Source organism: Triturus cristatus, chromosome 3_2 (assembly GCF_964204655.1).
Source record: "Triturus cristatus chromosome 3_2, aTriCri1.1, whole genome shotgun sequence".
NCBI lineage: Eukaryota > Metazoa > Chordata > Amphibia > Caudata > Salamandridae > Triturus > Triturus cristatus.
The window spans coordinates 1,195,660,646-1,195,686,364 of record NC_140584.1 but is presented as its reverse complement, the minus strand read 5'-3'; the positions used below and the strand labels follow the sequence as shown (position 1 = coordinate 1,195,686,364).

Sequence of the window (25,719 nt, the reverse complement as noted above, 5' to 3'; positions counted from 1 at the left end):
GATGTGAGTGTATGTATTGGTTTAGGGGTCTGAGGTCCAGAATGTGCCTGAGAGAGACGTCCTTTTTTGGTATGAGAAAATATAGGGAGTAAAACTCCCTTGTTTTGTTGGTGGGCAGGAACTAGTTCTATTGCATCTTTTTGTAGGAGGGAGATTACCTCCTGCTTTAGAAGTGACAAATGTTCCTGTGACATTGGGCGCTGTTTGGGTGGAATGGTTGGGGGTTGATGTTAGCTCTAGGCAGTATGTAATAATCAAGTGGGGGAAAGAGAAGTTTAGGTCCATTCGGCTTCCTAAAGTTACTTATAAATCACAAGGGGGGAGAATGGACCACTTGTCCTGTGTTCCCATGGTCTTATTGGTTGTATCCTTCATAAAAAGACCCTCATAACATCTACACAGGTCGGGGGCGGTATATTTTCATTCTCCGCCGTTTGTGTACTGTCTCAGCAACATCATTGGGTCATTTTTTGTAAAGATGCTGACCTCCACCCGGAGGAAGACCTACTGGTACTGGCAGTAGTGGTCAGAAATATTGTGAGATGGTGCTCGTGGTGAAGTGAAGATATTCAAAAAGTTAAAATCCCTGTGTCACTTTTAACCTCAATAATTTATTCTGGAGGCAGTGATTGGGAGTTTAAAAACGGTATAATGTGCGTTCTGAATGAGTTACTGTTCACTCGCACTACTCAGTGGGCGGATGAGTCATTGTTCATTCGCACCTATTAGTGGTCAACATGTTTCAGCCCTCTGTGCATTCTCGGGGCTTTCGTCAGGACCGAACTGGGTTGTGTAGGACCGATTCGGTTCTACATACAGTGGTGTAATTCACCTCTGGGATATGTGTTGGTCAGATCAATTGTATCTGTACCTTTGGAGCGATTACTTGCTACGCTTCATGGAGTCACCGGCAGGCATTACGGGCGATTCAGTTATGATCGCCGTGATGTGCTTGTGCTGCCTCTCGTTACGGTGCTCCGAGCTCTAGGCAGTAGCCTGATTGTGGAGTCTGCACCCGACTGGAGTGGAATAGTCTGGGGGAAGTGGAGGGAAGTCACTGGGTGGGGGTGGAGGCAGAGCGGGAGGTGTTAGTTTTGCCTCTGCCTTTGTTATTGTTACCCCTGTAACTGCCTCTTTGGTAACCCCTAGTGAAGGTGGATTGGGTAGGGGTTTTGTAGGAAGCGGAGGCGCTGTCGGAGGAGTAGCCTCTGGTGTTGCTTCTAAAGGAGGAACGGCGAAATGAGCACCTGGGAGCTTGCGACTGCAAGGCTCCCATAGATTTTGCTGTGTCTGTGTCCTCCTTCATTTTTTCGAGGGCTATATCGACATTAGGACCAAACAGATGTTTCTCATCAAAGGGGTGCTTGAGGATGGAACTTTGAACCTCAGGTTTGAAACCTGAGATGCGTAGACAAGCATACCTACGCAGAAGGGTGCTGGTATTAACTGCCCTGGAGGCGGTGTCAGCAGCATCAAGGGCACAACGAATGGAAGTGTTTGTAATGTTTTTGCCCCCTTGAATCAATTTGTTGGCCTTATGTTTATATTTATCAGGGAGGTGTTGCATGATTGTCTCCAGCTCATCATAATGTACCCTGTCATATCTGGCTAGGAGCGCTTGTGTGTTAGCGATGTTGGCCGCCTGAGACGCCGTCTGTTTGCCAGAGGCGTCTAGGAGTTTAGACTCCTTATCTAGCGGTGGTGCCTCACCTGATGCCTGGGAATTGGCTTCTTAACCGGGCCCGGAAGCGAAGTATGGGAAGCAGCTTTTGGTGCATACCTAGGCCCGAAGGCGTGACCGAAGCCTTTTTCAATGGCGTGGAGGGATGTTTAGGGTCGGGGGCGACATCTGTACTCACTCCCCTCTGTGCCGGAGTAATGTCCTCGACGTCGGAGTTGTCAGCTTCGGAGGCGCTGACGAGGCCTTCTTCGGTGTGCTGCTGTTCCGGGACATAGACGCCTTCTTCGAAGATGTCGTCGGGGATCGAAGTCGACGAGTGTGCCATTGTTCTCCTTGCTCGTCGGTCCCGGATCGTCTTCTTCGATCGGAAGGAGGCGCAAGCTGGACAGTCCCATGCCTCGTGTTCTGGGGAGAGCCAGAGGTTGCACACCTCATGGAGATCGGTGTGGGGAAACTTCGACCCACATCGAGGACACTTCTTACATTTTGTCCTTTCCATCAGCCAGGACTGAAGCCCAGGTAGGCCCGAAGGCCTTCGTCGACAACCGGAATCAAAGACTTAGATTGTTGAGAGTTGTGTCGAGTGTTGGAGAACGCGATCGAGACAATACTGTCGAAGGGGGGGAGGATTGCGCGCCTAACAGGAAAACTGGAATGGTTCCGAACTGGAGCGCGAAGAACACATCCGAGCCCGATGGTGGAAAAACACAATCTGAGGATGGAGCCGAAGCCCATGCGCAATATGATCCAAAGGAGGAGTCACATACCTCGTGACTTCCAAAGACTTTCCAAGAGAAAAACAACTGCAACATCCGGGCCCAGCAGCAGATGGCGATCTATGCACAGTGTGTAATCTGCAGCTGATATGCCTCGAACATAAGTTTTCTTGAAGTAGTGGCAATAGCTAAAAATCATTACAGGAGTTGTCTTTGACTCATTAAAGAGCTAAGGACAACGACCCCATATGGATTCCGATACATGCGAGTTCTTTCTTGGGAATTAGAACCTCTTCTCAATGCACAAAGTGACTTTCCTATAAAGCTGTGATAAGCCCTAAATTGTGTTAAGTTTGAGAGGATTTTGAATTGGTGCAATTTGATATAAAAAAAACTTTTACAGTATCTGCGTACAGAATCTTGTCCTCACCATCCTGTTCCTTAAAGGTGGGGTATGTTCTCCCAAGTGAACTTCCGTGAGGCCTGTTCCCTGTACCTCCATCTACAGAGAAGGGCACCCTACAGTAAGCTACACATACTCCTATAACTCAGCCCCCTTCTTACAGCCTACTGTACTAAAGTAAGAAGTGTAATGAAAAAAAGACTAGACTGCAACTCCCGTTTACACATTCTGAAGCATGGCCTGGCCAAACTCAAAGTCTCAGACCTGGAATTAGCATCAGACACCTTGTGCTTGCATATACTAGTGATTGTCGGCCATGCAGCTGCTTAACTTATCCGAATCCAGCAGAAGGGGTTATGGAAAAGTGCCTGGGGATATGTAGACTCTGGTTTCATATGCATGAATACTGCCTGGGGAAGAGACACTGAACCCTGAAACACTTAAGGATACAAATAATCCCCAACTGACCAGACCTAGAAACGTGTGGGAGCTAGGTTCTTGAACAAACAACGTGCCATATAACTGGTTAGAGAAGACACTTGTTTCAATTAGGTTAGGGTGAAGGTGAAGGCCCTTCTATTATCTACACTGTATTAATTAGCAGGTTCTAGAGAACTAATAAAGGCCTATTGAATGCAAATCGTTTATGCTCTAAAGACTGAGGTAGAGTACGAATGACCACAAAGGAACCACTGGATTGTCTAGGGATAATTGGGTGTCCTGTTGTATGGACAATGTTACTTACCCAGTAAACATCTGTTCTTGGCATGTACAGCTGTAGATTTGCATGCTTTGCATACTCCTGCCATCTAGTGTTGGGTCAGGATGTCTGCAAGTTGTTTTTCTTGAAAGAAGTCTTTCCAGTCATGAGGTAGGCGACTCCTCCTTCGGTGATAGAGCGCATGGGCACCGACTCCACTGTTAGATTGTTTTCCCGCAGAGGGTGAAAATAGAGTTAGTAAGTGTTGTATAAAGATGTCCATGAGTATGTATATGAGTGAGAAACTGCAACAGGTATAGGTACCCGGGGAGGCGGGTGGGCAGATGTGAATCTATAGGTTTACATGCCAAGAACAGATGCTTACTGAGTATGTAACATTTTCCGTTCGAGGCATGTGAGCTGTAGATCACATGCTTTGCACAGACTATACAGCAGTATACTCCTGTAGCTGTTGCAGTTGTTTGAAAGTGTTCTAAGTAGTGCCTGGCCTACATTAGCTTGCTGCCTCGCTAACACATCTACACAATAGTGCTTGGTGAATGTGTGCGGTGTAGACCATGATGCAGTCTTACAGATGTCAGCTATGGGAAGGTTTCCTAACAATGCCATAGTAGCCCCTATTTTATGAGTTGAATGCGCTCTAGGGGATATTAGTAAAGTTCTTTTTGCTTTCCCATAAGATGTCTGAATACATCTGACAATCCATCTAGCAATACCGGATTTGAATATAGGATTGCCTTTGTGCGGTGGAGAAAAAGCAATAAAGAGTTGTTTTGTGAAATGGTTTTGTTCTTTCTATGTAATATAGCAAAGCTCATCTAAGGTGTGTAGAGCTCGTTCTGCCACTGAATCTGGCTGAGGAAAAAAACACAGGTAACTCAACCGACTGATTGATGTGAAAGGCAGATACTACTTTAGGTAGAAAATTAGGGTTAGTACAAAGAACCACTTTGTCTTTGTGGAACTGGAAGAAAGGTTGTTCTATGGTTAGTGCCTGTAGCTCACCCACGCTCCTCAGTGAGGTAATTGCAATGAGGAAAGCGACTTTCCATGAAAGAATGCGGAGTTCACATTTATGCGTTGGTTCAAAAGGTGGACCCATTAATCGTGTAAGGACTATGTTCAGATTCCACACTGGGGCAGGTGGAATTCTTGGCGGTATTACCTTTTTTTAATCCCTCCATAAATTCTTGAATAACTGGTACTCTAAACAGAGACTGTCTATTTTGCAGGTGCGCAGCTATTGCAGCGAGATGTAAGCAGATGGATGTGTACGCTAATCCTGATTGCTGCAAGCGAAGTAAATAAGATATGATATTTTGTAAGGAAGCATCCAAAGGATTGAATCTTGTTATTATTAGAATATATAACAACTAGTTTCCATTTAGCTGCATAACAAGCTCTTGTAGTAGGCCTTCTGGCCTCTTTTATGATGTTCATACAGTCTGGTGGAAGATTCAGATAACCAAACTCTATGACTTCAGGAGACTGATCGCTAATTTGAGTTCTTTGGGATCTGGATGTCTTATTTCTCCATGGCTCTGAGTGAGGAGACTGGATATGAGATGCAGCTTTTGATGTGGGACTACTGATAGCTCCAACAGGGTTTTGAACCAAGGTTGACGGACCCATGTGGGAGCTACTAGGATTAGTGTGAGGGATGTTTGCCGGAGCTTCCGAACCATTAGTGGAATGAGTGGGAGAGGCGGAAAAGCGTAGGCAAAAACCCCTGACCAGTTCATTCATAGTGAATTGCCTTTGGAGTTTGGGTGAGGATACCTGGAGGCGAAGCTTAGGCATTTTGCGTTTTCATATGTGGCGAATAAATCTATTTGGGGAAAACCCCAACGTTGAAAGTATGGGAGGAGAACTTGAGGGCCAAGTTCCCATTCGTGGATTTGTTGCTTCTATCTGCTGAGAAGGTCGGCAATTTGATGGTTTACTCCTGGAAGGTGTTCTGCTAGGAGATACATTCTGTGTTAAATGGCCCATCTCCAAATGGCTTGTGCTAGTAGTGATAGTTGGAGAGAGTGCCCCCCCCCCCCTGTTTTTGTATATAGTACATGGCTATCATGTTGTGGAGCGGACTACGACAGCTTTGACAACAAGGTGAATTTAAAAGCCTTTGAGCGCCTGAAACACTGCTCGTAGTTCTAGGTGATTTATGTGAAGATGTATTTGCTTTTGACTCCTCAAGCATTAAATTGTGTGGTCTTTGAGAGGAGCTCCCCAACCAGTGAGTGACGCGTCTGCTGTTAGCACTGTCTGTGGAACAGGGTCGATGAAGGGCCACCCTTTGGACAGATTTTGTGGGTTCCACCACTGCAGAGAACGATGGGTGCAGCTGTTTACCAACACTAGATCGGTTAATTGACCCTGCGACTGGTTCCACTGAGTCGCTAAGCATTGTTGAAGGGGACACATGTGAAACCTTGCACGAGGAACAATCGTGTAGATGCTGTGGTGACATTTTGTGTGAACGTGGAGTAATGTTTGGAGGATCCTTGGTAAGCGCCAGTCAATAACCAGATTGGATAATTCCTAGCACCCATTTGTATGTAGTTATTGACTGACAGACAGAGAGGAATTGAGAAAGACGTCCCCGACAGGTGTTGAATGATTGGGGGAAAGTGGAGGCAAGTAACTGTTAGGTGAAGGGGAGGTACGAGATGTGGAACCTCTACCCCTAACCTTCCCGTTGTTGCCTTTGTACCCTCCTCTAAAGAAACCTCTTGAAGAGGTGGACTGATTGTTGCCTTTGTATGGTGTAGAGGCAGTGTCTGAAGAAATACTTTTTGACCCCCCATAATAGAAGGAGCGACAAAAGGAACCCCGATTGGACGGGGACTGTAGGGCTCCCATAGATTTTGCAACATCTGTGTTCTTTTTCATCTTCTCTAAGGAGGCATATACAACAGGACCAAAGAGATGTTGTTTGTCGAATGGTGTGCTTATAATGGAAGCTTGGACTTCGGGTTTAAACCAGGAAATTCTTAACCAGGCGTATCTTCTTAATAAAACACTGGTATTAATGGCCATAACTGTAGTGTCACCGGCATCTACAGCGCACCTGATTGAAGAACTAGAGATGAGCTTCCCTTCTTGTATTAAGTCTTGAGCTTTGGATTTATGTTCATCTGGTACAAATTGGAGCAATTGCTCTATTTCATCCCCATTCGCTCTATCGTACCTGGCCAGAAGGACCTGGGTGTTAGCAATACGCCAGTGATTTGCTGCTTGGGCAGCTACTCTTTCCTCGGAGGCGTCTATTAGTTTAGATTCTTTGTCTGGAGGATGGGCATCCCCTGATGTTAGTTTCCCGTTTATGAGCATTAGAAACCACAAAAGTATCTAATGGTAATTGGCCTTTAATGCTGGATCTGATGGTGCAGGTTTATATTTCTTTTCTATTCTAGGGCATGAGAATGCGTGCACGAACCGGGTCTTTAAATATGTTGTATGCATGTCTCAACATACCTTTGAGCATGGGGAGCGTGTAGCTTGATCTTTGTGAAGTACCAGGAGTCTCAAAGAGAAAGTCCTCCTCTAGGGATTCCGTAGGTGATTGAACCGCATGATATTCCGCAGCCCTATTTAATAGCTCTATATGGCCTACATTATCATCTGGTGGAGAAGGCTTTGTAGGATAAAGGTCAGGATCATTACCTGTGGGTGAGTATCATAATCCATCAAGGGGTCTGCAGGCATAGTATCATCTTCCCCATCATCCTGATCATCAGGTGTTTGTGGTGAATTAGTAGGTATTATCAGTAAATTTGTGTTTTGTGGGGAAGGAGGTCATAGAGGAGGAGAAGGAATATGCTACTTACCAGTATGCATCTGTTCTTGGCATGTAGAGCTGCAGAGTTGTACACTTAGCATAGATCGCCATCTGGTGTTGGGCCCGGATGTTTGCAGTTTGTTTTTCTTCTTGGACAGTCTTTGGAAGTCACGAGTTTGGTGACTCCTCCTTCGGTCCGTACTGCGCATGGGCTTCGGCTCCATCCTCAGATTGTTTTTCGCCAACAGGGAAATGATGGAGCGTAGTAATAACAGTGAGAAACCCATGTGTTGTATCTAAATAAGATGTACTGGAACGGATACAGGTAGCCGGGGAGGCGGGTGGGCGTGTACAACTCTGCAGCTCTACATGCCAAGAACATATGCATACTGGTAAGTAGCATATTCCGTTCGAGGCATATGAGCTGCAGATTGTACACTTAGCATAGATTACATAGCAGTACCCAACCTTAGCGGCGACCACCGGTATCCGTTGCAGCTGTTTGAAAAAGTGTCTTTAGTACAGCCTGGAATGCACATCTACACAGTAGTGTTTTGTGAAGGTGTGCGGTGTAGACCATGTGGCTGCTTTGCAGATGTCATCTAAGGGTATGTTCCCTAGAAAAGCCATAGAAGCCCCTAACTTTCTTGTAGACTGGGCTCTGGGAGGAACAGATAATGTTCTCTTTGCCTTTTGATAGCAAATTTGTATGCATTTTACAATCCACCTAGCTATCCCTGATTTAGAGATGGGGTTGCCTTTATGTGGTGGAGAGAAGGAAACAAACAATTGTTTAGTCTTCCTGAAAGGTTGCGTTCTTTGTATGTAATACAGCAAAGCCCTCTTAACATCAAGTGTGTGTAAGGCCCTTTCTGCAACAGATTGAGGTTGCGAGAAGAAGACAGGTAATTCCACTGATTGATTGAGGTGGAAGGGGGAAATGACTTTGGGCAGAAACTTCGGATTTGTGCGAAGTATGACCTTGCTGTGATGCATTTGTATGTAGGGTTCCTGTATGGTGAACGCTTGTATTTCACCAACCCTTCTAAGGGAAGTGATCGCTACAAGGAAAGCTGTTTTCCAGGTGAGAAACTGTAGCTCACATTTGTGCATTGGTTCGAAGGGCGGACCCATTAGTCGTGTAAGAACTAAATTTAGATTCCATACAGGGGAAGGTGGTGCCCTGGGAGGAATTACGCGTTTAAGGCCTTCCATGAAGGCTTTAATAGCGGGCACTCTGAAGAGTGATAAATGCTGTCTGTTTTGTAGATAAGCAGCGATCGCTGCTAGGTGTAGGCGTATGGATGAATATGCCAGGTTACACCTGTGAAGATGGAGCAGATAGCATATGATGTGCTGTATGGATGCATCTAGAGGGTTGATTGTATTGTTACGGCAGTAAATTACAAATCTTTTCCACTTTGCGGCATAGCATGCTCTAGTGGTAGGACGTCTGGCTTCCATGATGATGTTCATGCAATCAGGGGGAAGGTTAAGGTATCCGAATTCTAGGATTTCAGGAGCCAGATCGCCAGGTTGAGCTGAGCTGGGTCCGGGTGCCTGATTTCTCCATGGTTCTGGGTTAGGAGGCATGGGGATAGATGTAGTTTTTGATGTGGTACCACTGACAGTTGTAGTAGCGTGGTGTACCACGGCTGCCTGGCCCACGTCGGAGCTACCAGAATGAGTGTGAGGGAGTGCTGTTGTAGCTTCCTGACCACTAATGGAATTAGTGGGAGAGGTGGAAAGGCGTATGCAAATCTGCCTGACCAGTTCATCCATATCGCATTGCCCTTGGACAATGGGTGTGGGTATCTGGCGGCGAAGCTTGGGCATTTTTTGTTTTCGTGGGTGGCGAAGAGGTCTATCTGAGGATGCCCCCATTGTTGGAAGAATGGGTGAAGAACTTGTGGATGCAGTTCCCATTCGTGTAGTTGTTGCGTTTGTCTGCTGAGCAGATCCGCCATGGTGTTTTGTACGCCTGGAACGTGCTGTGCCAGGAGAAAGATGTTTTGAGGAATTGCCCATCTCCATATGCTCTGGGCTAAGCGGGAGAGCTGGGGAGAGTGTGTCCCCCCCTGTTTTTGGATATAATACATTGCAGTCATATTGTCTGTGCGAATGAGGACTGCTTTGCCCGAAATCTGTTTTTGGAAAGATTTTAGGGCTAGAAAGATCGCCAAGAGCTCCAGATGGTTGATGTGGAGCGATTTTTGCTGTGGCGTCCATAGACCTTGCATGGTGAGGTGTAGAAGGTGCGCTCCCCAGCCGGAGAGCGATGCGTCTGTTAGAATCACCTGAGGATCCGGGTCCAGGAACGGCCGCCCTTTGGAAAGGTTTGTGGTGTTCCACCACTGCAGAGAGTGATGTGTGCGGCCGTCCACCAACACCAGATCCGTCAGCTGACCCTGGGCCTGGTTCCACTGTTGTGCTAGACACTCTTGAAGTGGACGCATGTGGAGTCTTGCATGGGGCACTATGAAGATGCAAGACGCCATCATTCCTATGAGCTTCATAAACACTCTTGCTGGAAGAGAGTGTTGAGGAAGGAATGTTTTGCGTAAGGCTTGAATGCTTGTGATTCTGGCTGAGTTTGGATAGGCAATACCCTTGGAGGTGTCTATAGTGGCCCCGAGATATTGCTTTGTGTGAGATGGTATGAGGTGGGACTTTTGGTAGTTCACCGTGAAGCCTAGCTGGTGGAGCAGTTGGATGGTGCTGTTTGTATGTTGCACACATTGGTCGTAGGACACGGCTTTTATCAGCCAGTCGTCCAGGTAAGGGAAGACGTGAATGTGTTGACGTCTGAGGTGTGCTGCTACTACTGCTAGGCATTTGGTAAACACCCGTGGTGCGGTGGTGACCCCGAAGGGGAGAACCGTGAATTGGTAATGTTGCCCGTCCACCACGAACCTGAGGTATTTCCTGTGAGAGGGGTGTATTGGAATGTGAAAGTATGCGTCTTTCAGATCCAAGGTTGTGAGAAAGTCTCCGTGGCAGAGGAGTGGGAGGACTTGCTGTAGGGTGACCATGTGAAAATGGTCTGAATGTATGTAGGCATTTAGAGGCCGGAGGTCGAGAATGGGTCTGAGGGTCCCGTCTTTCTTTGGTATTAAGAAATATAGGGAGTAGACCCCTAGATTTTGTTGATTGACGGGGACCTGCTCTATAGCGTGCTTTTGGAGGAGTGAGAGTACCTCTTGTTTGAGCAGTGTGGAATGTTCTTGAGACATTGGACGGTGCCTTGGTGGGATATTGGGTGGGGTAGATGTTAGTTCGAGACAGTACCCTGACCGAATGATTTGGGTCACCCATTTGTCCGATGTTATGGACTCCCATACGTGGATAAAGTTTTGTAGTCTGCCCCCGACCGGAGTGGAGTGGTCTGGGGGGAGCGGAGGGGAGTCATTGTGCGGGGGGGGTGGCAGAACGGGTGTTGTTGGTTTTGCCCCTGCCCTTATTGTTGTTACCCCTGTAACCACCTCTCTGATTGCCCTTTGAAAAGGTATTTTGAGGAGGGGACTTGTAGGAGGTAGAGGCGTTATCGGTGGAGGAGCCTCTGCCTGTGCCACGAAAGGACGAGCGTCGAAAGGAACGTTTGGAGGCTTGTGTTTGGAGTGCCCCCATAGACTTTGCTGTGTCTGTGTCTTTCTTCATCTTTTCGAGCGCTTCGTCTACCTTTGGCCCAAAGAGTGTTTCCTGGTCAAAGGGGTGATTGAGTATGGATGCCTGGACTTCAGGCTTGAACCCTGAGATCCTGAGCCAGGCGTGGCGGCGGAGCAGGACACTGGTATTTATGGCCCTAGAAGCAGTGTCGGCTGCATCGAGGGCACACTTAATGGAGGTGTTTGTAATTAGTTTACCCTCCTGTATCAGGTTGTTGGACTTGGCCCTTCTGGCAGGTTCACCCCTGAACTTTTTGCTTTTTATTGGTGACGTGGTGTGGTGATTTTTGGTTTCTGCGCACTTTCCCTGTGTCCCAGGGTAAAGTGCGTGCGCGCTCTGAGTGCATGTGGTGAGATAGGCCTGCCCTCCCATAGGAATGCATGGGGAATGTATGTGTCCCTAGTAGTTCCTGATGCGTGGGGTGTGCAGGCCCGAGTTTGGTATGTACGGACTCGTGGGATTGAATGCTGCGCGATGATGTGTGCGGCGTGCATGTACCTAGTGTGGAAGTGCCACTTCTAGAAGTGGGCACTTCTGTGTGCAGTGTGTCTGGCGTGTGATTGGCTGGAGCTGGCTGGTGAGCCTGGCTCCAGGAGTCTGGTTGGGTCTGCCCCAGTGGTGAGTGTGAGATTAGCATGCTGGTGGCTGGGGAGGAGTACACCTGGGTCCTGAATAGGGCAGGGTTTTCCCCACACAATGCTGGCTGCACCCCCTGTGGTGCGACTGACGACCCTAGCCCTGCCAGTGAATAGAGTGAGGGGCTGAGCACATCAAGGGTGCTCCCCAACCAGCTGCGACTGGTTTTCCCCCTCACCCTGAACCCAGAACAAAGGGATTTGGTGTATAAAAAGGGGCTGTGTCCCCTTACAAAATGTTCTTGTTCTGCACTTGAATCTACCAGGGGCGTGCTGCTGCTGGGGCCCAGGGGAAGGCTTGCCTCCCTGGGCCCTGCCCAGCTCCTGGATGCCATGGACGCTGGAGGACTTCTGGGACCATTCTTTGCCATTGCCCCATACTTTCCAAAGACCTCTTTGCTGGGAGCTTTTTGCTCCATTTCTTTATGCCTCCAGGACTTTATTGACCTAGCGCCCGGAAAGCGCTATCTTTTCCCCCAGGAAGGAGGAACATGTGGGCCTTGGCAGCGCTGGGCTGCGATCTCCGCCGAGGGAATCCCGACGTAGGGATTCCCCCGTAATGCTGGCCTCGCGGGTGCCCACCCCGCTGCCTTTGCGTTAATTTTAAGCGGGTGCCCACCCCGCGTCATGGCCGCCTATTTTGATATTTGAATAAGCGGGTGCCCACCCCGCTGTACGATGTCCTAACCGAGGGAGCCTACCCCTCTGTGCTGCCAAAGTTTGCCGCTGCCGCCCGCGGCCCGCCTGGTTGTGGGCGGGGCCGCGGGACGGAAGCGGAAGTGCCGCCATTTGCCCCGGAGCCTCGCAGGCTCCACCAGTGAAGTCCCGGTCCCGAGATGGGGGACCGGGCGAAGGCCGGCGCATCCAGGGACGGGGCTCTCATGAGGTGAGAGAGCCCCGCCAGTACAGAGAAGTCCCGGTCCCACCAGAGGGACCGGGCGAGGAGAGAGCCCAGCATGTGAGGCGCCGCTCCGGAGTCCCCGGAGACCGATTCCTGCCTCCGCCTCCCCCAGCCGGTGAGTGCGAGAGAGTCCGGGTGGGGGGGGAGGCAGTGTCAGAGCGGCCCCGTCTGGCAGCGGGCCGCTCCACCGAGGCAGGCATGTTTGCTTGAGCGCCCCTTCGCTCCTACGATTACGGGGGCAAGTTCTTTTTCTTTGATTGGTGCAGGTTATCTCTAGAGCCTATGTGGCTCCAACGTGGGCATGATGTGTTTAGGCGGCCCCCCCGCCCCCTTGTGGGCACGACTGTTTCTCGAGCCGGCATGGCTCCAACGGGCCTACTTGTTTTTAGAGCCCAGAGAGGCTCCAACGATGGGGCATAATTGTCTTTGAGCCTCGGTGGCTCCAGCGCTATGGGGGCATGCTGTTTCTAGAGTCTAAAGGGCTCCAAGGATGGGCGCAGTTTGTTTTGAAGGGCTAATGAGAGCCCCTGCCGCTATTTGCCTTCCCCAGCTGCGCAGCACTTAGTGCCAGCTGCAGCGTTTAGGCCCTGCTTTGTCCCCAGCTGCCCAGCAAGTAGTGGGCAGCTGCTACGTTTAGGTTCTGGCGCAACCTGGACTCTGACGTGATTTGGGTGCTAGGAAATGTACGGTGTAGTATGTTTTGCGCACCCTGTGTTCATGCTTTTGGTGCTAGGAAATGTACGGTGTAGTATGTTTTGCGCACCCTGTGCTCATGCTTTTGGTGCTAGGAAATGTACGGTGTAGTATGTTTTGCGCACCCTGTGTTCATGATTTTGGGGTTAGGAAATGTACTGTGTATAGTATATTTTGCGCTCCCTGTATTTCATCCCTCTGGATAGGATTTCTGCCTAGGAAGTTGTTTTACCTTGTTTAGGTTGATGGTAGGGAGAATGTACTTCCCTGTGTTATGTACGCCCCTAGTGTAGGTATACTTAGGTGGCTAGGTCTAATGCGTTAGACTTGCGAGAAATTGCATAATGTGGTTTATGCCCCTGTGATGGATGCAGGATAGGTTTTATACCTGATGCTAGTGTGATGACGCTGAGGTCATTATTGCGCCAGTAGATACTGGTTATGTTCTACATGTACACTTGGTAATTTGTGTTATGTTCTAAGAGTGCTAATTCCTGACAGTGGTCCATGTGGCCCTGTCCCCTGTACATATAATCCCTTGTAAATTCTGCCCGTGCCTGTTGGCACATTGTAGAGTGTGTGTTTTTATCTAATGTGTTGTGTATAATACAAAGGTTATTTTTATAGAATACCTTGTGTGGAGTTTCCTTTGTGGTGGGCCTTGGGTGTTGTTGCTGGGTGCGCGCGCAAACGCTTTACACATCGCCTCAGGGATAAGCCTGACTGCTCGTGCCAAGCTACCAAGGGGGTGAGCAGGGGTTATCTTTGGCGTGTAACTCCCCAGCCCTGACTAGAGTGGTGGTTTCTGTCTGGCTTTGGCGCAAGCCCTAGCCAACCAGAAATCGCCATTTCTAACATTGGTGATCAGCGGTGGGATTTGGACTTGCGTTTGCGCTGTACCGCAGCGGCAACTGGCCGCACTACAAAACTCTGCATTTAGATAAATCACATGGTATAGGGATTATTGTTCTAAGTTTGTTTTTAAATGTCATTTCTTTGGAAATTTCTTTCTTGTGCACTGTGAGTTAGGTGTCCCTAGCTCGGGAGGGTAGATCATCCCCCTAAGTGCAATGTGTTCTGGATTCACCAGTAAGGGTGGGATCCAGTGGTGGCAGCAGATGTGTGTCCAGTGCATGTATTCCCATTCCCAGTCGCAGTCCCAGAGTAATATTACCTGTGTCACGTGGTGGTCAGGTTGAGAAATCAGGGGCGGTAGAAACTGTCTTACTAGTCTGGGGGGTGTGAGTGTGGATGAATGGTGTGAGTTCTCTGAAATAAGGAGCTTGCTGGTTGATTGGGTGTGAGTTCTCTGGGATAGGGAACTTGCATTGGGGAGTGATTCCAAAAGTAGTGGCTGAGGTGTCTTCCAGCCCAGCGTGGTGGAAGAGGTTCGTAGGAGCGAAGGGGCGCTCAAGCAAACATGCCTGCCTCGGTGGAGCGGCCCGCTGCCAGACGGGGCCGCTCTGACACTGCCTCCCCCCCCACCCGGACTCTCTCGCACTCACCGGCTGGGGGAGGCGGAGGCAGGAATCGGTCTCCGGGGACTCCGGAGCGGCGCCTCACATGCTGGGCTCTCTCCTCGCCCGGTCCCTCTGGTGGGACCGGGACTTCTCTGTACTGGCGGGGCTCTCTCACCTCATGAGAGCCCCGTCCCTGGATGCGCCGGCCTTCGCCCGGTCCCCCATCTCGGGACCGGGACTTCACTGGTGGAGCCTGCGAGGCTCCGGGGCAAATGGCGGCACTTCCGCTTCCGTCCCGCGGCCCCGCCCACAACCAGGCGGGCCGCGGGCGGCAGCGGCAAACTTTGGCAGCACAGAGGGGTAGGCTCCCTCGGTTAGGACATCGTACAGCGGGGTGGGCACCCGCTTATTCAAATATCAAAATAGGCGGCCATGACGCGGGGTGGGCACCCGCTTAAAATTAACGCAAAGGCAGCGGGGTGGGCACCCGCGAGGCCAGCATTACGGGGGAATCCCTACGTCGGGATTCCCTCGGCGGAGATCGCAGCCCAGCGCTGCCAAGGCCCACATGTTCCTCCTTCCTGGGGGAAAAGATAGCGCTTTCCGGGCGCTAGGTCAATAAAGTCCTGGAGGCATAAAGAAATGGAGCAAAAAGCTCCCAGCAAAGAGGTCTTTGGAAAGTATGGGGCAATGGCAAAGAATGGTCCCAGAAGTCCTCCAGCGTCCATGGCATCCAGGGGCTGGGCAGGGCCCAGGGAGGCAAGCCTTCCCCTGGGCCCCAGCAGCAGCACGCCCCTGGTAGATTCAAGTGCAGAACAAGAACATTTTGTAAGGGGACACAGCCCCTTTTTATACACCAAATCCCTTTGTTCTGGGTTCAGGGTGAGGGGGAAAACCAGTCGCAGCTGGTTGGGGAGCACCCTTGATGTGCTCAGCCCCTCACTCTATTCACTGGCAGGGCTAGGGTCGTCAGTCGCACCACAGGGGGTGCAGCCAGCATTGTGTGGGGAAAACCCTGCCCTATTCAGGACCCAGGTGTACTCCTCCCCAGCCACCAGCATGCTAATCTCACACTCACCACTGGGGCAGACCCAACCAGACTCCTGGAGCCAGGCTCACCAGCCAGCTCCAGCCAATCACACGCCAGACACACTGCACACAGAAGTGCCCACTTCTAGAAGTGGCACTTCCACACTAGGTACATGCACGCCGCACACATCATCGCGCAGCATTCAATCCCACGAGTCCGTACATACCAAACTCGGGCCTGCACACCCCACGCATCAGGAACTACTAGGGACACATACATTCCCCATGCATTCCTATGGGAGGGCAGGCCTATCTCACCACATGCACTCAGAGCGCGCACGCACTTTACCCTGGGACACAGGGAAAGTGCGCAGAAACCAAAAATCACCACACCACGTCACCAATAAAAAGCAAAAAGTTCAGGGGTGAACCTGCCAGAAGGGCCAAGTCCAACACAGGTCATGAGCCTTGTGCTTGTATTTTTCTGGAAGGTGCTGCATAAGAGCCTCTAGTTCGTCATAGTGTGCTCTATCATATCGCGCAAGCAGTGCTTGTGTGTTTGCAATGCGCCACATGTTTGCAGCTTGGGAGGCGGTGCGTTTACCAGACGCGTCCAGAAGTTTAGATTCTTTGTCTGGCGGTGGGGCATCTCCTGAGGATTGGGAGTTAGCCCGCTTTCTAGCTGTGGAGACAACTAGGGAATCTAGGGGAGCAGGGCCCTTGATGTAAGCAGGATCTGTGGGTGCCGCCTTATACTTCTTCTCTATTCTAGGGTTCAGTACTCTGGCTCTGACAGGGTCTTTGAACACCTCTGTAGCGTGCTTGGTGACACCCTTAAGCATGGGTAAAATGGAAGTGGATTTGTCTTGTATATCAAATGTATCCAGTAGGAAGTCTTCTTCTACCGGTTCACTGTGCATGTCCACCCCGTGGTAGTGTGCTGCTCTCTGCACTAAATGGTGAAACCCTAAGGAGTCCTCTGGAGGGGACGGTCTTGATGGGTATAGGTCGTCCTGAGGTACATTGGGTATATCAGGGTTATTGTAATCCTCCCATGGATCTGGGGTCCCTGGTGGAGTGGGATCCATTGGGGCGTCCGCCGGGTAATTGTCCGGATCCCCATCATCCGGATCTGGGGATGGGGTCGGATCGTAGTGAGGTACAGGTGGCGGAGACCTGTGAGGTGGAGGCGGTGGAGGAGGTGGAGGGGGTAGGGGAGGCGGTGGTGGGGAGGGCACTCTGAGGGGAGAAGTAGCAGAGTCCTTCCTTTTGGGTGGAGGAGGAGGAGCCGGAGCATCAAGGCGTCTTTTCTTGGTAGTTAAAGTCAATAGTCCAGTCTTTGGATCTTTGGACAAAGTCTTTTGTAAAGGGTCTGGTGTAAACAGAGCCAATGGTGTCGAGTCGTCTGTCGGCACCGGTGATTTCGGAACCGGGGGTTTCGATGGTCTGTGTGCGCCATGCTTTTTTGAGGTCTCCGGGTGTTTCGGCGTCGAATGATGTTTCGGCGCCGGAGCATCGGTGCCGACGGATTTGTGTTTGTGTTTGGTCGGCACCGAGTGTCCAGGCTTCGGCACCGGTGGTTTCGGAGTCGAGCTGGATTTTGCAGTCTTCGGTGCCGGATGCTGTTTTTCGGCACCGGGTGTTGGCTGGCTCGATCCCGAGCTGCCATGAGACTTTGGGAGCTTCGACACCGGGCCCGAAGGTGGGGTGATCGAAGTTTTGGTTTTGGTTTTGCCCAGGCCGGCAGGCGAGGGAGTAACCTGAGTCTCTTTGGTTTTCGGCGTGGGGGTGGGAGGGGGCATAGTACTCACGGCCCGCTGCGCTGGTGTAATGTCCTCCACGTCGGAGTCGTGGGCCTCGGAAGCGCTGACGACGTCTTCCTCCTGCTCGGTGTGTGTTTGCCCCGAAGCTTCGGCGTCGTCTCCGAAGATGTCCGGTGGAGCTGCAGAGGATGAGTGCGCCATGGTGCGTCGAGCTCTTCGATCTCGGATGGTCTTCTTTGATCGAAAAGACTTGCAGGCGGGGCAGTCTCTGGCCTCGTGTTCCGGAGAGAGGCAAAGGTTACACACCTGATGGAGGTCGGTGTGGGGAAATTTAGACCCACATTTTGGGCACTTTTTGAACGGAGTCCTTTCCATCGGCCGGGACCGGAGTCGCGGAGGGCCCGAAGGCCGGTGTCGATGTACGGGATGGAGAAAGTGCCGCTTCGAGAGATGAAGATGATGAAGGAACTCGAAGAATCGAGGATTTTCCGTCGAGGCTGGAACCGTAGAAGTTCGAAGCCGGAGCACGAAGTATCACATCCGAGCCCGATGGCGGAAAAAAACAATCTGAGGATGGGGCCGAAGCCCATGCGCAGTACGGACCGAAGGAGGAGTCACCAAACTCGTGACTTCCAAAGACTGTCCAAGAAGAAAAACAAACTGCAAACATCCGGGCCCAACACCAGATGGCGATCTATGCTAAGTGTACAATCTGCAGCTCATATGCCTCGAACGGGTTAGTACCAATATGTTTCTTTTTAAGAGGAATGTGATAAGTGTCCTCTTACTCTGGTTTGTGTTTAAGTGGCAATTTGGTGGAAATATGTCCAGTTTTAGGGTTAATAAACAGTTTTTTGTTTTGGGTCCAGTTTGGAAGGCGAGACGTCGAAATGGGGCTCCTGTTGCAGTGAAGGAGCATTTTTGTGTCAAGGTGCCAAGATTTTCGGTGACAGTGTTTTCGGTGCCGAAGCTTTCGGATCCGAAGAAGCTTTTGATTTTGTTGAAGGAGCCGGCTCCGAGTCTGGTTTCGGTTTAGAGGCCAAAGGTTTCAGCTCGGTGCCAGAGTGTGGTTGACTCGATTCCGAGCCGGAAGGCATTTGTGTGTGTTTCGGTGCCGAGCCGGAAGGCGGTGCACTGGAAAAATGATCTCGGTGCCCACCTTGGCCAGAAGGCGGTGGTGGGCCTGTAGCCTTTTTCTTGGGCTGACTTGGACTTTAGGGCAAGGGAGGATCAGTACTCACGATGCACTGACCGTGCGGAATCTCTTCATCCATATCGGAGCCGGATTCTGAGACAGAAACAATTTCCTCCTGTTCTTCTTCTTCCTCTGCTCCTAGTGCATCGTAAGTCTCTTGTTCGTAATCTTCCCCAAAGAAGTCCGGAATGGAACCGGTGTTTTGACTTTGCATTTTGTGACGTCGAGCCCGACGGTCACGGAGCGTTTTCTTAGATGTGAAAGAGCTACACACACATCGCAGTCCTGTTCGCTGTACTTTGGGGATAAGCACAAGTTGCACACTTCGTGTGAGTCGGTGCGCAGAAACTTCGTGTGGCACCTTGGACAGAATGTAAATGGAGTCCGATCCATGGACTGCGAGGGGGACAGGCCTTCCACGAATTTCCCGATCAAAAAGAGTTTTATAAACAGATATGATACACGAAGAATGGGATACGCTTTCGAAAACAATAACGTCAAGGGTAAGTGGATTAAGCACCGAGGGGAACCAGAGGAATGTTTTTGAACCAGAGTGCAGCAATACACGTCCAAACACGATGGCGTTAAAAAACAATGTAACAATGGAGTCGATGCCCATGTGCACGATCACCAAAAAGAGGAGTCACCTTACCTCGTGACTGGAAAGACTTCTTCGAAAAAAAACATGCAAACATCCCGACCCAACACTAGATGGCAGGAGTATGCAAATCATGTGATCTACAGCTCACATGCCTCGAACACTTCTTTCACCAATGTGAGAGCCATTAAAGACCATATAGCTGTGGTTTCGGTGTCTGAAGCACACATGGCCGAAATCCTCTCTGTCAAAGAGAAGGCTTCCCCCTTGCAGTGATGTCCAGCAATAAACCAACATAAGACAGGCAAGAGGACAGAAAGAAAGTGCACCGCACCTTGTTCACCAATAGGACCAGGTCAAGGAGTGGAGATACACTGGGACAGACGCGTACCTTGTTCACCGAGAGGACCAGGTCAAGGAGTGGCGAAACACTGGGACAGACGCGCACCTTGTTCACCACAGGGACCAGGTCAAGGAGTGGTGATACCATGGGACAGACACGTAGCTTGTTCACCAAGAGGACCAGGTCAAGCAGTGACGAAACACTGGGACAGACGCGTAGCTTGTTCACCGAGAGGACCAGGTCACGGAGTGGCGATACACTGGGACAGACGCGTACCTTGTTCACCGAGAGGACCAGGTCAAGGAGTGGCGATACACTGGGACAGACGCGTAGCTTGTTCACTGAGAGGACCAGGTCAAGGAGTGGCGATGCACAGGGACAGACGCGTACCTTGTTCACCGAGAGGACCAGGTCAAGGAGTGGCGATACACTGGGACAGATGCGTACCTTGTTCACCGAGAGGACCAGGTCAAGGAGTGGCGATACACTGGGACAGACGCGTACCTTGTTCACAGAGAGGACCAGGTCAAGGAGTGGTGATACACTGGGACAGACGCGCACCTTGTTCACCACAGGGACCAGGTCAAGGAGTGGCGGAACACTGGGACAGACGAGTTGCTTGTTCACCGAGAGGACCAGGTCAAGGAGTGGCGATACACTGGGACAGACACGTACCTTGTTCACCGAGAGGACCAGGTCAAGGAGTGGTGATACCATGGGACAGACGCGTACCTTATTCACTGAGAGGACCAGGTCAAGGAGTGGCGATACACTGGGACAGACGCGTACCTTGTTCACCGAGAGGACCAGGTCAAGGAGTGGTGATACCATGGGACAGACGCGTACCTTATTCACTGAGAGGACCAGGTCAAGGAGTGGCGAAACACTGGGACAGATGAGCACCTTGTTCACCGAGAGGACCAGGTCAAGGAGTGACGAAACACTGGGACAGATGAGCACCTTGGTTCACCGAGAGGACCAGATCAAGGAGTGGCGATACACTGGGACAGACGCGTAGCTTGTTCACCGAGAGGACCAGGTCACGGAGTGGCGATACACTGGGACAGACGCGTACCTTGTTCACCGAGAGGACCAGGTCAAGGAGTGGCGATACACTGGGACAGACGCGTAGCTTGTTCACTGAGAGGACCAGGTCAAGGAATGGCGATGCACAGGGACAGACGCGTACCTTGTTCACCGAGAGGACCAGGTCAAGGAGTGGCGATACACTGGGACAGATGCGTACCTTGTTCACCGAGAGGACCAGGTCAAGGAGTGGCGATACACTGGGACAGACGCGTACCTTGTTCACAGAGAGGACCAGGTCAAGGAGTGGTGATACACTGGGACAGACGCGCACCTTGTTCACCACAGGGACCAGGTCAAGGAGTGGCGGAACACTGGGACAGACGAGTTGCTTGTTCACCGAGAGGACCAGGTCAAGGAGTGGCGATACACTGGGACAGACACGTACCTTGTTCACCGAGAGGACCAGGTCAAGGAGTGGTGATACCATGGGACAGACGCGTACCTTATTCACTGAGAGGACCAGGTCAAGGAGTGGCGATACACTGGGACAGACGCGTACCTTGTTCACCGAGAGGACCAGGTCAAGGAGTGGTGATACCATGGGACAGACGCGTACCTTATTCACTGAGAGGACCAGGTCAAGGAGTGGCGAAACACTGGGACAGATGAGCACCTTGTTCACCGAGAGGACCAGGTCAAGGAGTGACGAAACACTGGGACAGATGAGCACCTTGGTTCACCGAGAGGACCAGATCAAGGAGTGGCGATACACTGGGACAGACGCGTACCTTGTTCACCGAGAGGACCAGGTCAAGGAGTAGCGATACACTGGGACAGACGCATACCTTGTTCACCGAGAGGACCAGGTCAAGGAGTGGAGATACACTGGGACAGACGCGTACCTTGTTCACCGAGAGGAACAGGTCAAGGAGTGGAGATACACTGGGACAGACGCGTACCTTGTTCACCGAGAGGACCAGGTCAAGGAGTGGCGATACACTGGGACAGACGCGTACCTTGTTCACCGAGAGGACCAGGTCAAAGAGTGGCGATACACTGGGACAGACGCGCACCTTGTTCACCACAGGGACCAGGTCAAGGAGTGGTGATACCATGGGACAGACGCGTACCTTATTCACCGAGAGGACCAGGTCAAGGAGTGGCGGTACACTGGGACAGATGTGCACCTTGTTCACCGAGAGGACCAGGTGAAGGAGTGTCGGGCTGCTTCTCAGAAACAGTATTAAAGGCAAGGTGATGTCTCTTTCAGCAGGAAGCGATTATTTTGGCTCCAAGCAGAGAATATAGAAGAGAACAATGAAGTATGAGATCTCTGCACCTGGCTCTCATTAGCCTTAATGAAGTAGTAATCAAGGACACACAAAAGGACAGGCTCTGCCCAGAAACGTCCTCACCTTACCCCTCACACCTTACTCGCACCTTCTACAAAACTGCAGCTAAAGGAAGAGTTAATCAGCAGCCCCTTGTTAACAAGGTCCTCCTTGAAAGTCTAAGCGGAGCGCGGTCTCGATTCTCCTCCGCCGCAGATGGTGGAGGTTTCCACTCTCCAGCCTCAGGAACAGAGTCAATCCATGGCCTCTATCTTAGACAGCTGTATCCCCTCTCAATCTTGTCCCATGTGAAAACAGGGACATCAAATCTGATTCACACTGGTCCCAGTACTCAGACACTACCCACAAACACTCCAGCTAGCATACATGCAGCTCACACACATAGTGCACATGTACAGGCAATGTCAGCGAGAAGAGCTACATGCAGCTCACACACATAGTGCACATGCACAGGGAATGTCAGCAAGAGGAGCTACATGCATTTCACACAGATAGTGCACATGCACAGGGAATGTCAGCAAGAGGAGCTACATGCATCTCACACAGATAGTGCATGTGCACGAGGAATGTCAGCAAGAGGAGTTACATGCATCTCACACAGATAGTGCATGTGCACGAGGAATGTCAGCGAGAAGAGCTGGGGTTCACATAATAGCTGAACTTTACAAGAGAGGAGCCAGTGGAGCACAGTCTCCGGGACACATGAAGAAAAGGTCTCGAGACACTACCAATTCACAAAAACTCAGGATGCTGCCACCACTGCTTAATGTATTTCACCCAGTATATGGCCAATAGTCTGATATCAGCTACGAGGGCCGCTTGGTGCACCCCTCCAAAGTCACAGAACAGGTAGCAGACATCGCATTGCCAGTGTCCGGCCTATGCCTCGGAGTACACGCTAGGTTAGTGTGACACAAGAACCAAACACTAGGTTGCATACCAATTTCACATGCAGTTGGGCACTTCTGGCAGGAGACATTCTCCTCTCAACAGGATTCTAATAGTTAACTGCAGGCTGCACTGTACTCGGCTAACCCTGACCGTATAGTCTTTGCACATTAGTGGCAGTATTGCTTGACTGTACCTGTCCCTATTGTTTTTGAATCCCTATTCTGCCAAGCTCTATAAAGGTTTAATCTCAGCCGTTCTCCCTCTTTGGTCCAGGATCATTCATGAATCCCTCATACAGGGAAAGATTCCGGACTGCCTAAAAGTTGGGCAAGTTACTCCCATTCCTAAGAAACCCAATGCAGACCCATCAGATCCAAACAACTTCTGACCTATCACCAGCAGCATGACTCTAGCGAAATTGCTTGAAAAATGCGTTCAATCGCAGCTCTGCAAACATATTGAGAAATATTATCTCATGGATCGTCATGAGTCAGGATTCAGAGCAGGGCATAGCACTGAAACGGCACTAACTCATATTGATGACGCCGTGAGAGCCCTTGACCAAAATGTCCCTTGTCTCCTGATCCTTCTAGACCTGTCGTCAGCCTTCGATACCATCAAACACGAAAACTTGATTGATCTCCTACAACATAGCATGGGATTGTCGGGCCTGGTCTTAAACTGGTTTGCCTACTTCCTTCACAACCGCACGCAAAGGATCAAAGTTAATCATGCCATCGCTTCCAGTACCCCTGCCCTGATTGGAGTTCCCCAAGGTTCTGTGCTCTTGCCCACTCTCTTCAACCTACTTATGGAGCCTCTTTCGGTCATTCTGAACAGAGCCAACATTCAATACCACATGTATGCGGATGACACGCAATTGTACCTGAAGATCTCCTCGCAAGAGGACATAAAAACATTAAATGCTGCACTTGCACGGACCCAACAATGGTTAGCTCAGAACCATCTCCTACTAAATGCTCTCAAAACGGAATTTCTTTTGATCACCCCACCTAATCACTCAGCTCTTACCCTTGACTGGATTAAACACCTAACTGCTCTGAACTGCACTACTCACGTTGTAGACTCCAACAAATCTTTAGGTATCACCTTGGATAAACACCTAAAGATGTAAGCACACATAAGTGCTAATACTAGGGGAGCCAATTCCAAACTCAACACACTGAAGAAAATCAAACCATTCCCCCCACCCCAGAAGCTCTCAGGCCGGCGGTTCAATCCCGGATTATCCCTGGATTGGAAAATGGGCTGGTGACCATCGCAGGACTTCCCAAAGCTAGACTGGTCCCACTCAGAGCTACCTTGAATGCATCTGCCAGGCTTTTAACGGGCTCTAGGAAATTTGATCACATTTCACATTTCACATTCTGCTGGAGACTGAGCTGTAACATTTGGAATGTGGATGCGGGTATTGGGTGCCAGGGCGCTGTCTGCTGTCTGGTAGAGATTCTAACAGACATGGGTAGGAAACAGACACCACTTACCTGGAGGGCACAATAGCAGCTGTGCAGATTATCCAGCCGGGGGCCATAAATGAATTCCTCATATACGCCTCCTAGTGTCTGAAAAGAGAATATGTAATAAATTATCAGCAATATGTGGGCAATAAGCAGCGCTATACGAGAGGCATGCAGCACCAGTGAAACGTCCTCAAGGGCCAGGCAGCACCAATGAACCACCCTCAAGGGCCAGGCAGCACCAGTGAACCACCCTCAAGGGCCAGGCAGCACCAGTGAACCACCCTCAAGGGCCAGGCAGCACCAGTGAACCACCCTCAAGGGCCAGGCAGCACCAATGAACCACCCTCAAGGGCCAGGCAGCACCAATGAACCACCCTCAAGGGCCAGGCAGCACCAATGAACCACCCTCAAGGGCCAGGCAGCACCAATGAACCACCCTCAAGGGCCAGGCAGCACCAGTGAACCACCCTCAAGGGCCAGGCAGCACCAGTGAACCACCCTCAAGGGCCAGGCAGCACCAGTGAACCACCCTCAAGGGCCAGGCAGCACCAGTGAACCACCCTCAAGGGCCAGGCAGCACCAGTGAACCACCCTCAAGGGCCAGGCAGCACCAGTGAACCACCCTCAAGGGCCAGGCAGCACCAGTGAACCACCCTCAAGGGCCAGGCAGCACCAGTGAACCACCCTCAAGGGCCAGGCAGCACCAGTGAACCACCCTCAAGGGCCAGGCAGCACCAGTGAACCACCCTCAAGGGCCAGGCAGCACCAGTGAACCATCCTCAAGGGCCAGGCAGCACCAGTGAACCACCCTCAAGGGCCAGGCAGCCTTTCCATACCCACCCTCAGGCCAATAATAAGAATACATTGAGAGGAAGGTACTTTTCACTCTACAGCTTTGGATGTTCTAGAGGTCAGAGGTCAGAGGTCAGATCCAAAGACAGACAGCTCGTACCCAGGCCTGGGTGGCCTCATTATCCTGCGACTACACACAGGCTTCTTCATTTAAACAGGATCAAACGCAGGCTGTCAGCTGCACCGCAGGAGGTAACAGGATATATGCCACGGACTCTGGGGGTTAATGATGCTAGCAGGTGGTTTGAGTGATTTACTGTAACAAAGGGGCTTCGATGAGCTGCCACAGCTCTGAAACTTGCAGGCTAGACTGTCCTACATGACACTGACTACACCGTCCTCCAACATACATCCCTTGTCCAGATTCCACCAGGATCTGGCAGTGCAGTGAGCCTGTTACAGGCACTGCCTTTACATGGGCCTGATCCTGAGACTGGGTCCAGAAAGGAAGGAAGGGTACCCTCTACTTACTACTAATTCCAGTTACCTACTATTCAGAAAGGAGCATAGAAAGCAAGAGTAACGCCTG

At 50.8% G+C, this 25,719-nt stretch overlaps 1 protein-coding gene across 3 annotated transcripts in view; it reads right to left on the bottom strand.

The window, feature by feature from the left end:
* Positions 1–25,719, bottom strand: part of DNPEP (aspartyl aminopeptidase) — a 479,746-nt gene that overhangs the window by 197,716 nt on the left and 256,311 nt on the right. For all 3 annotated transcript variants that reach the window (XR_014980105.1, XM_085650112.1, XM_085650111.1), the window contains exon 9: positions 24,363–24,440. Coding sequence is in view for 2 of the 3 variants with exons in the window: in XM_085650112.1 (XP_085506238.1) it covers positions 24,363–24,440 (78 nt within the window). In the remaining variant the exon portion in view is untranslated. The remainder of the gene's footprint in view (positions 1–24,362; positions 24,441–25,719) is intronic.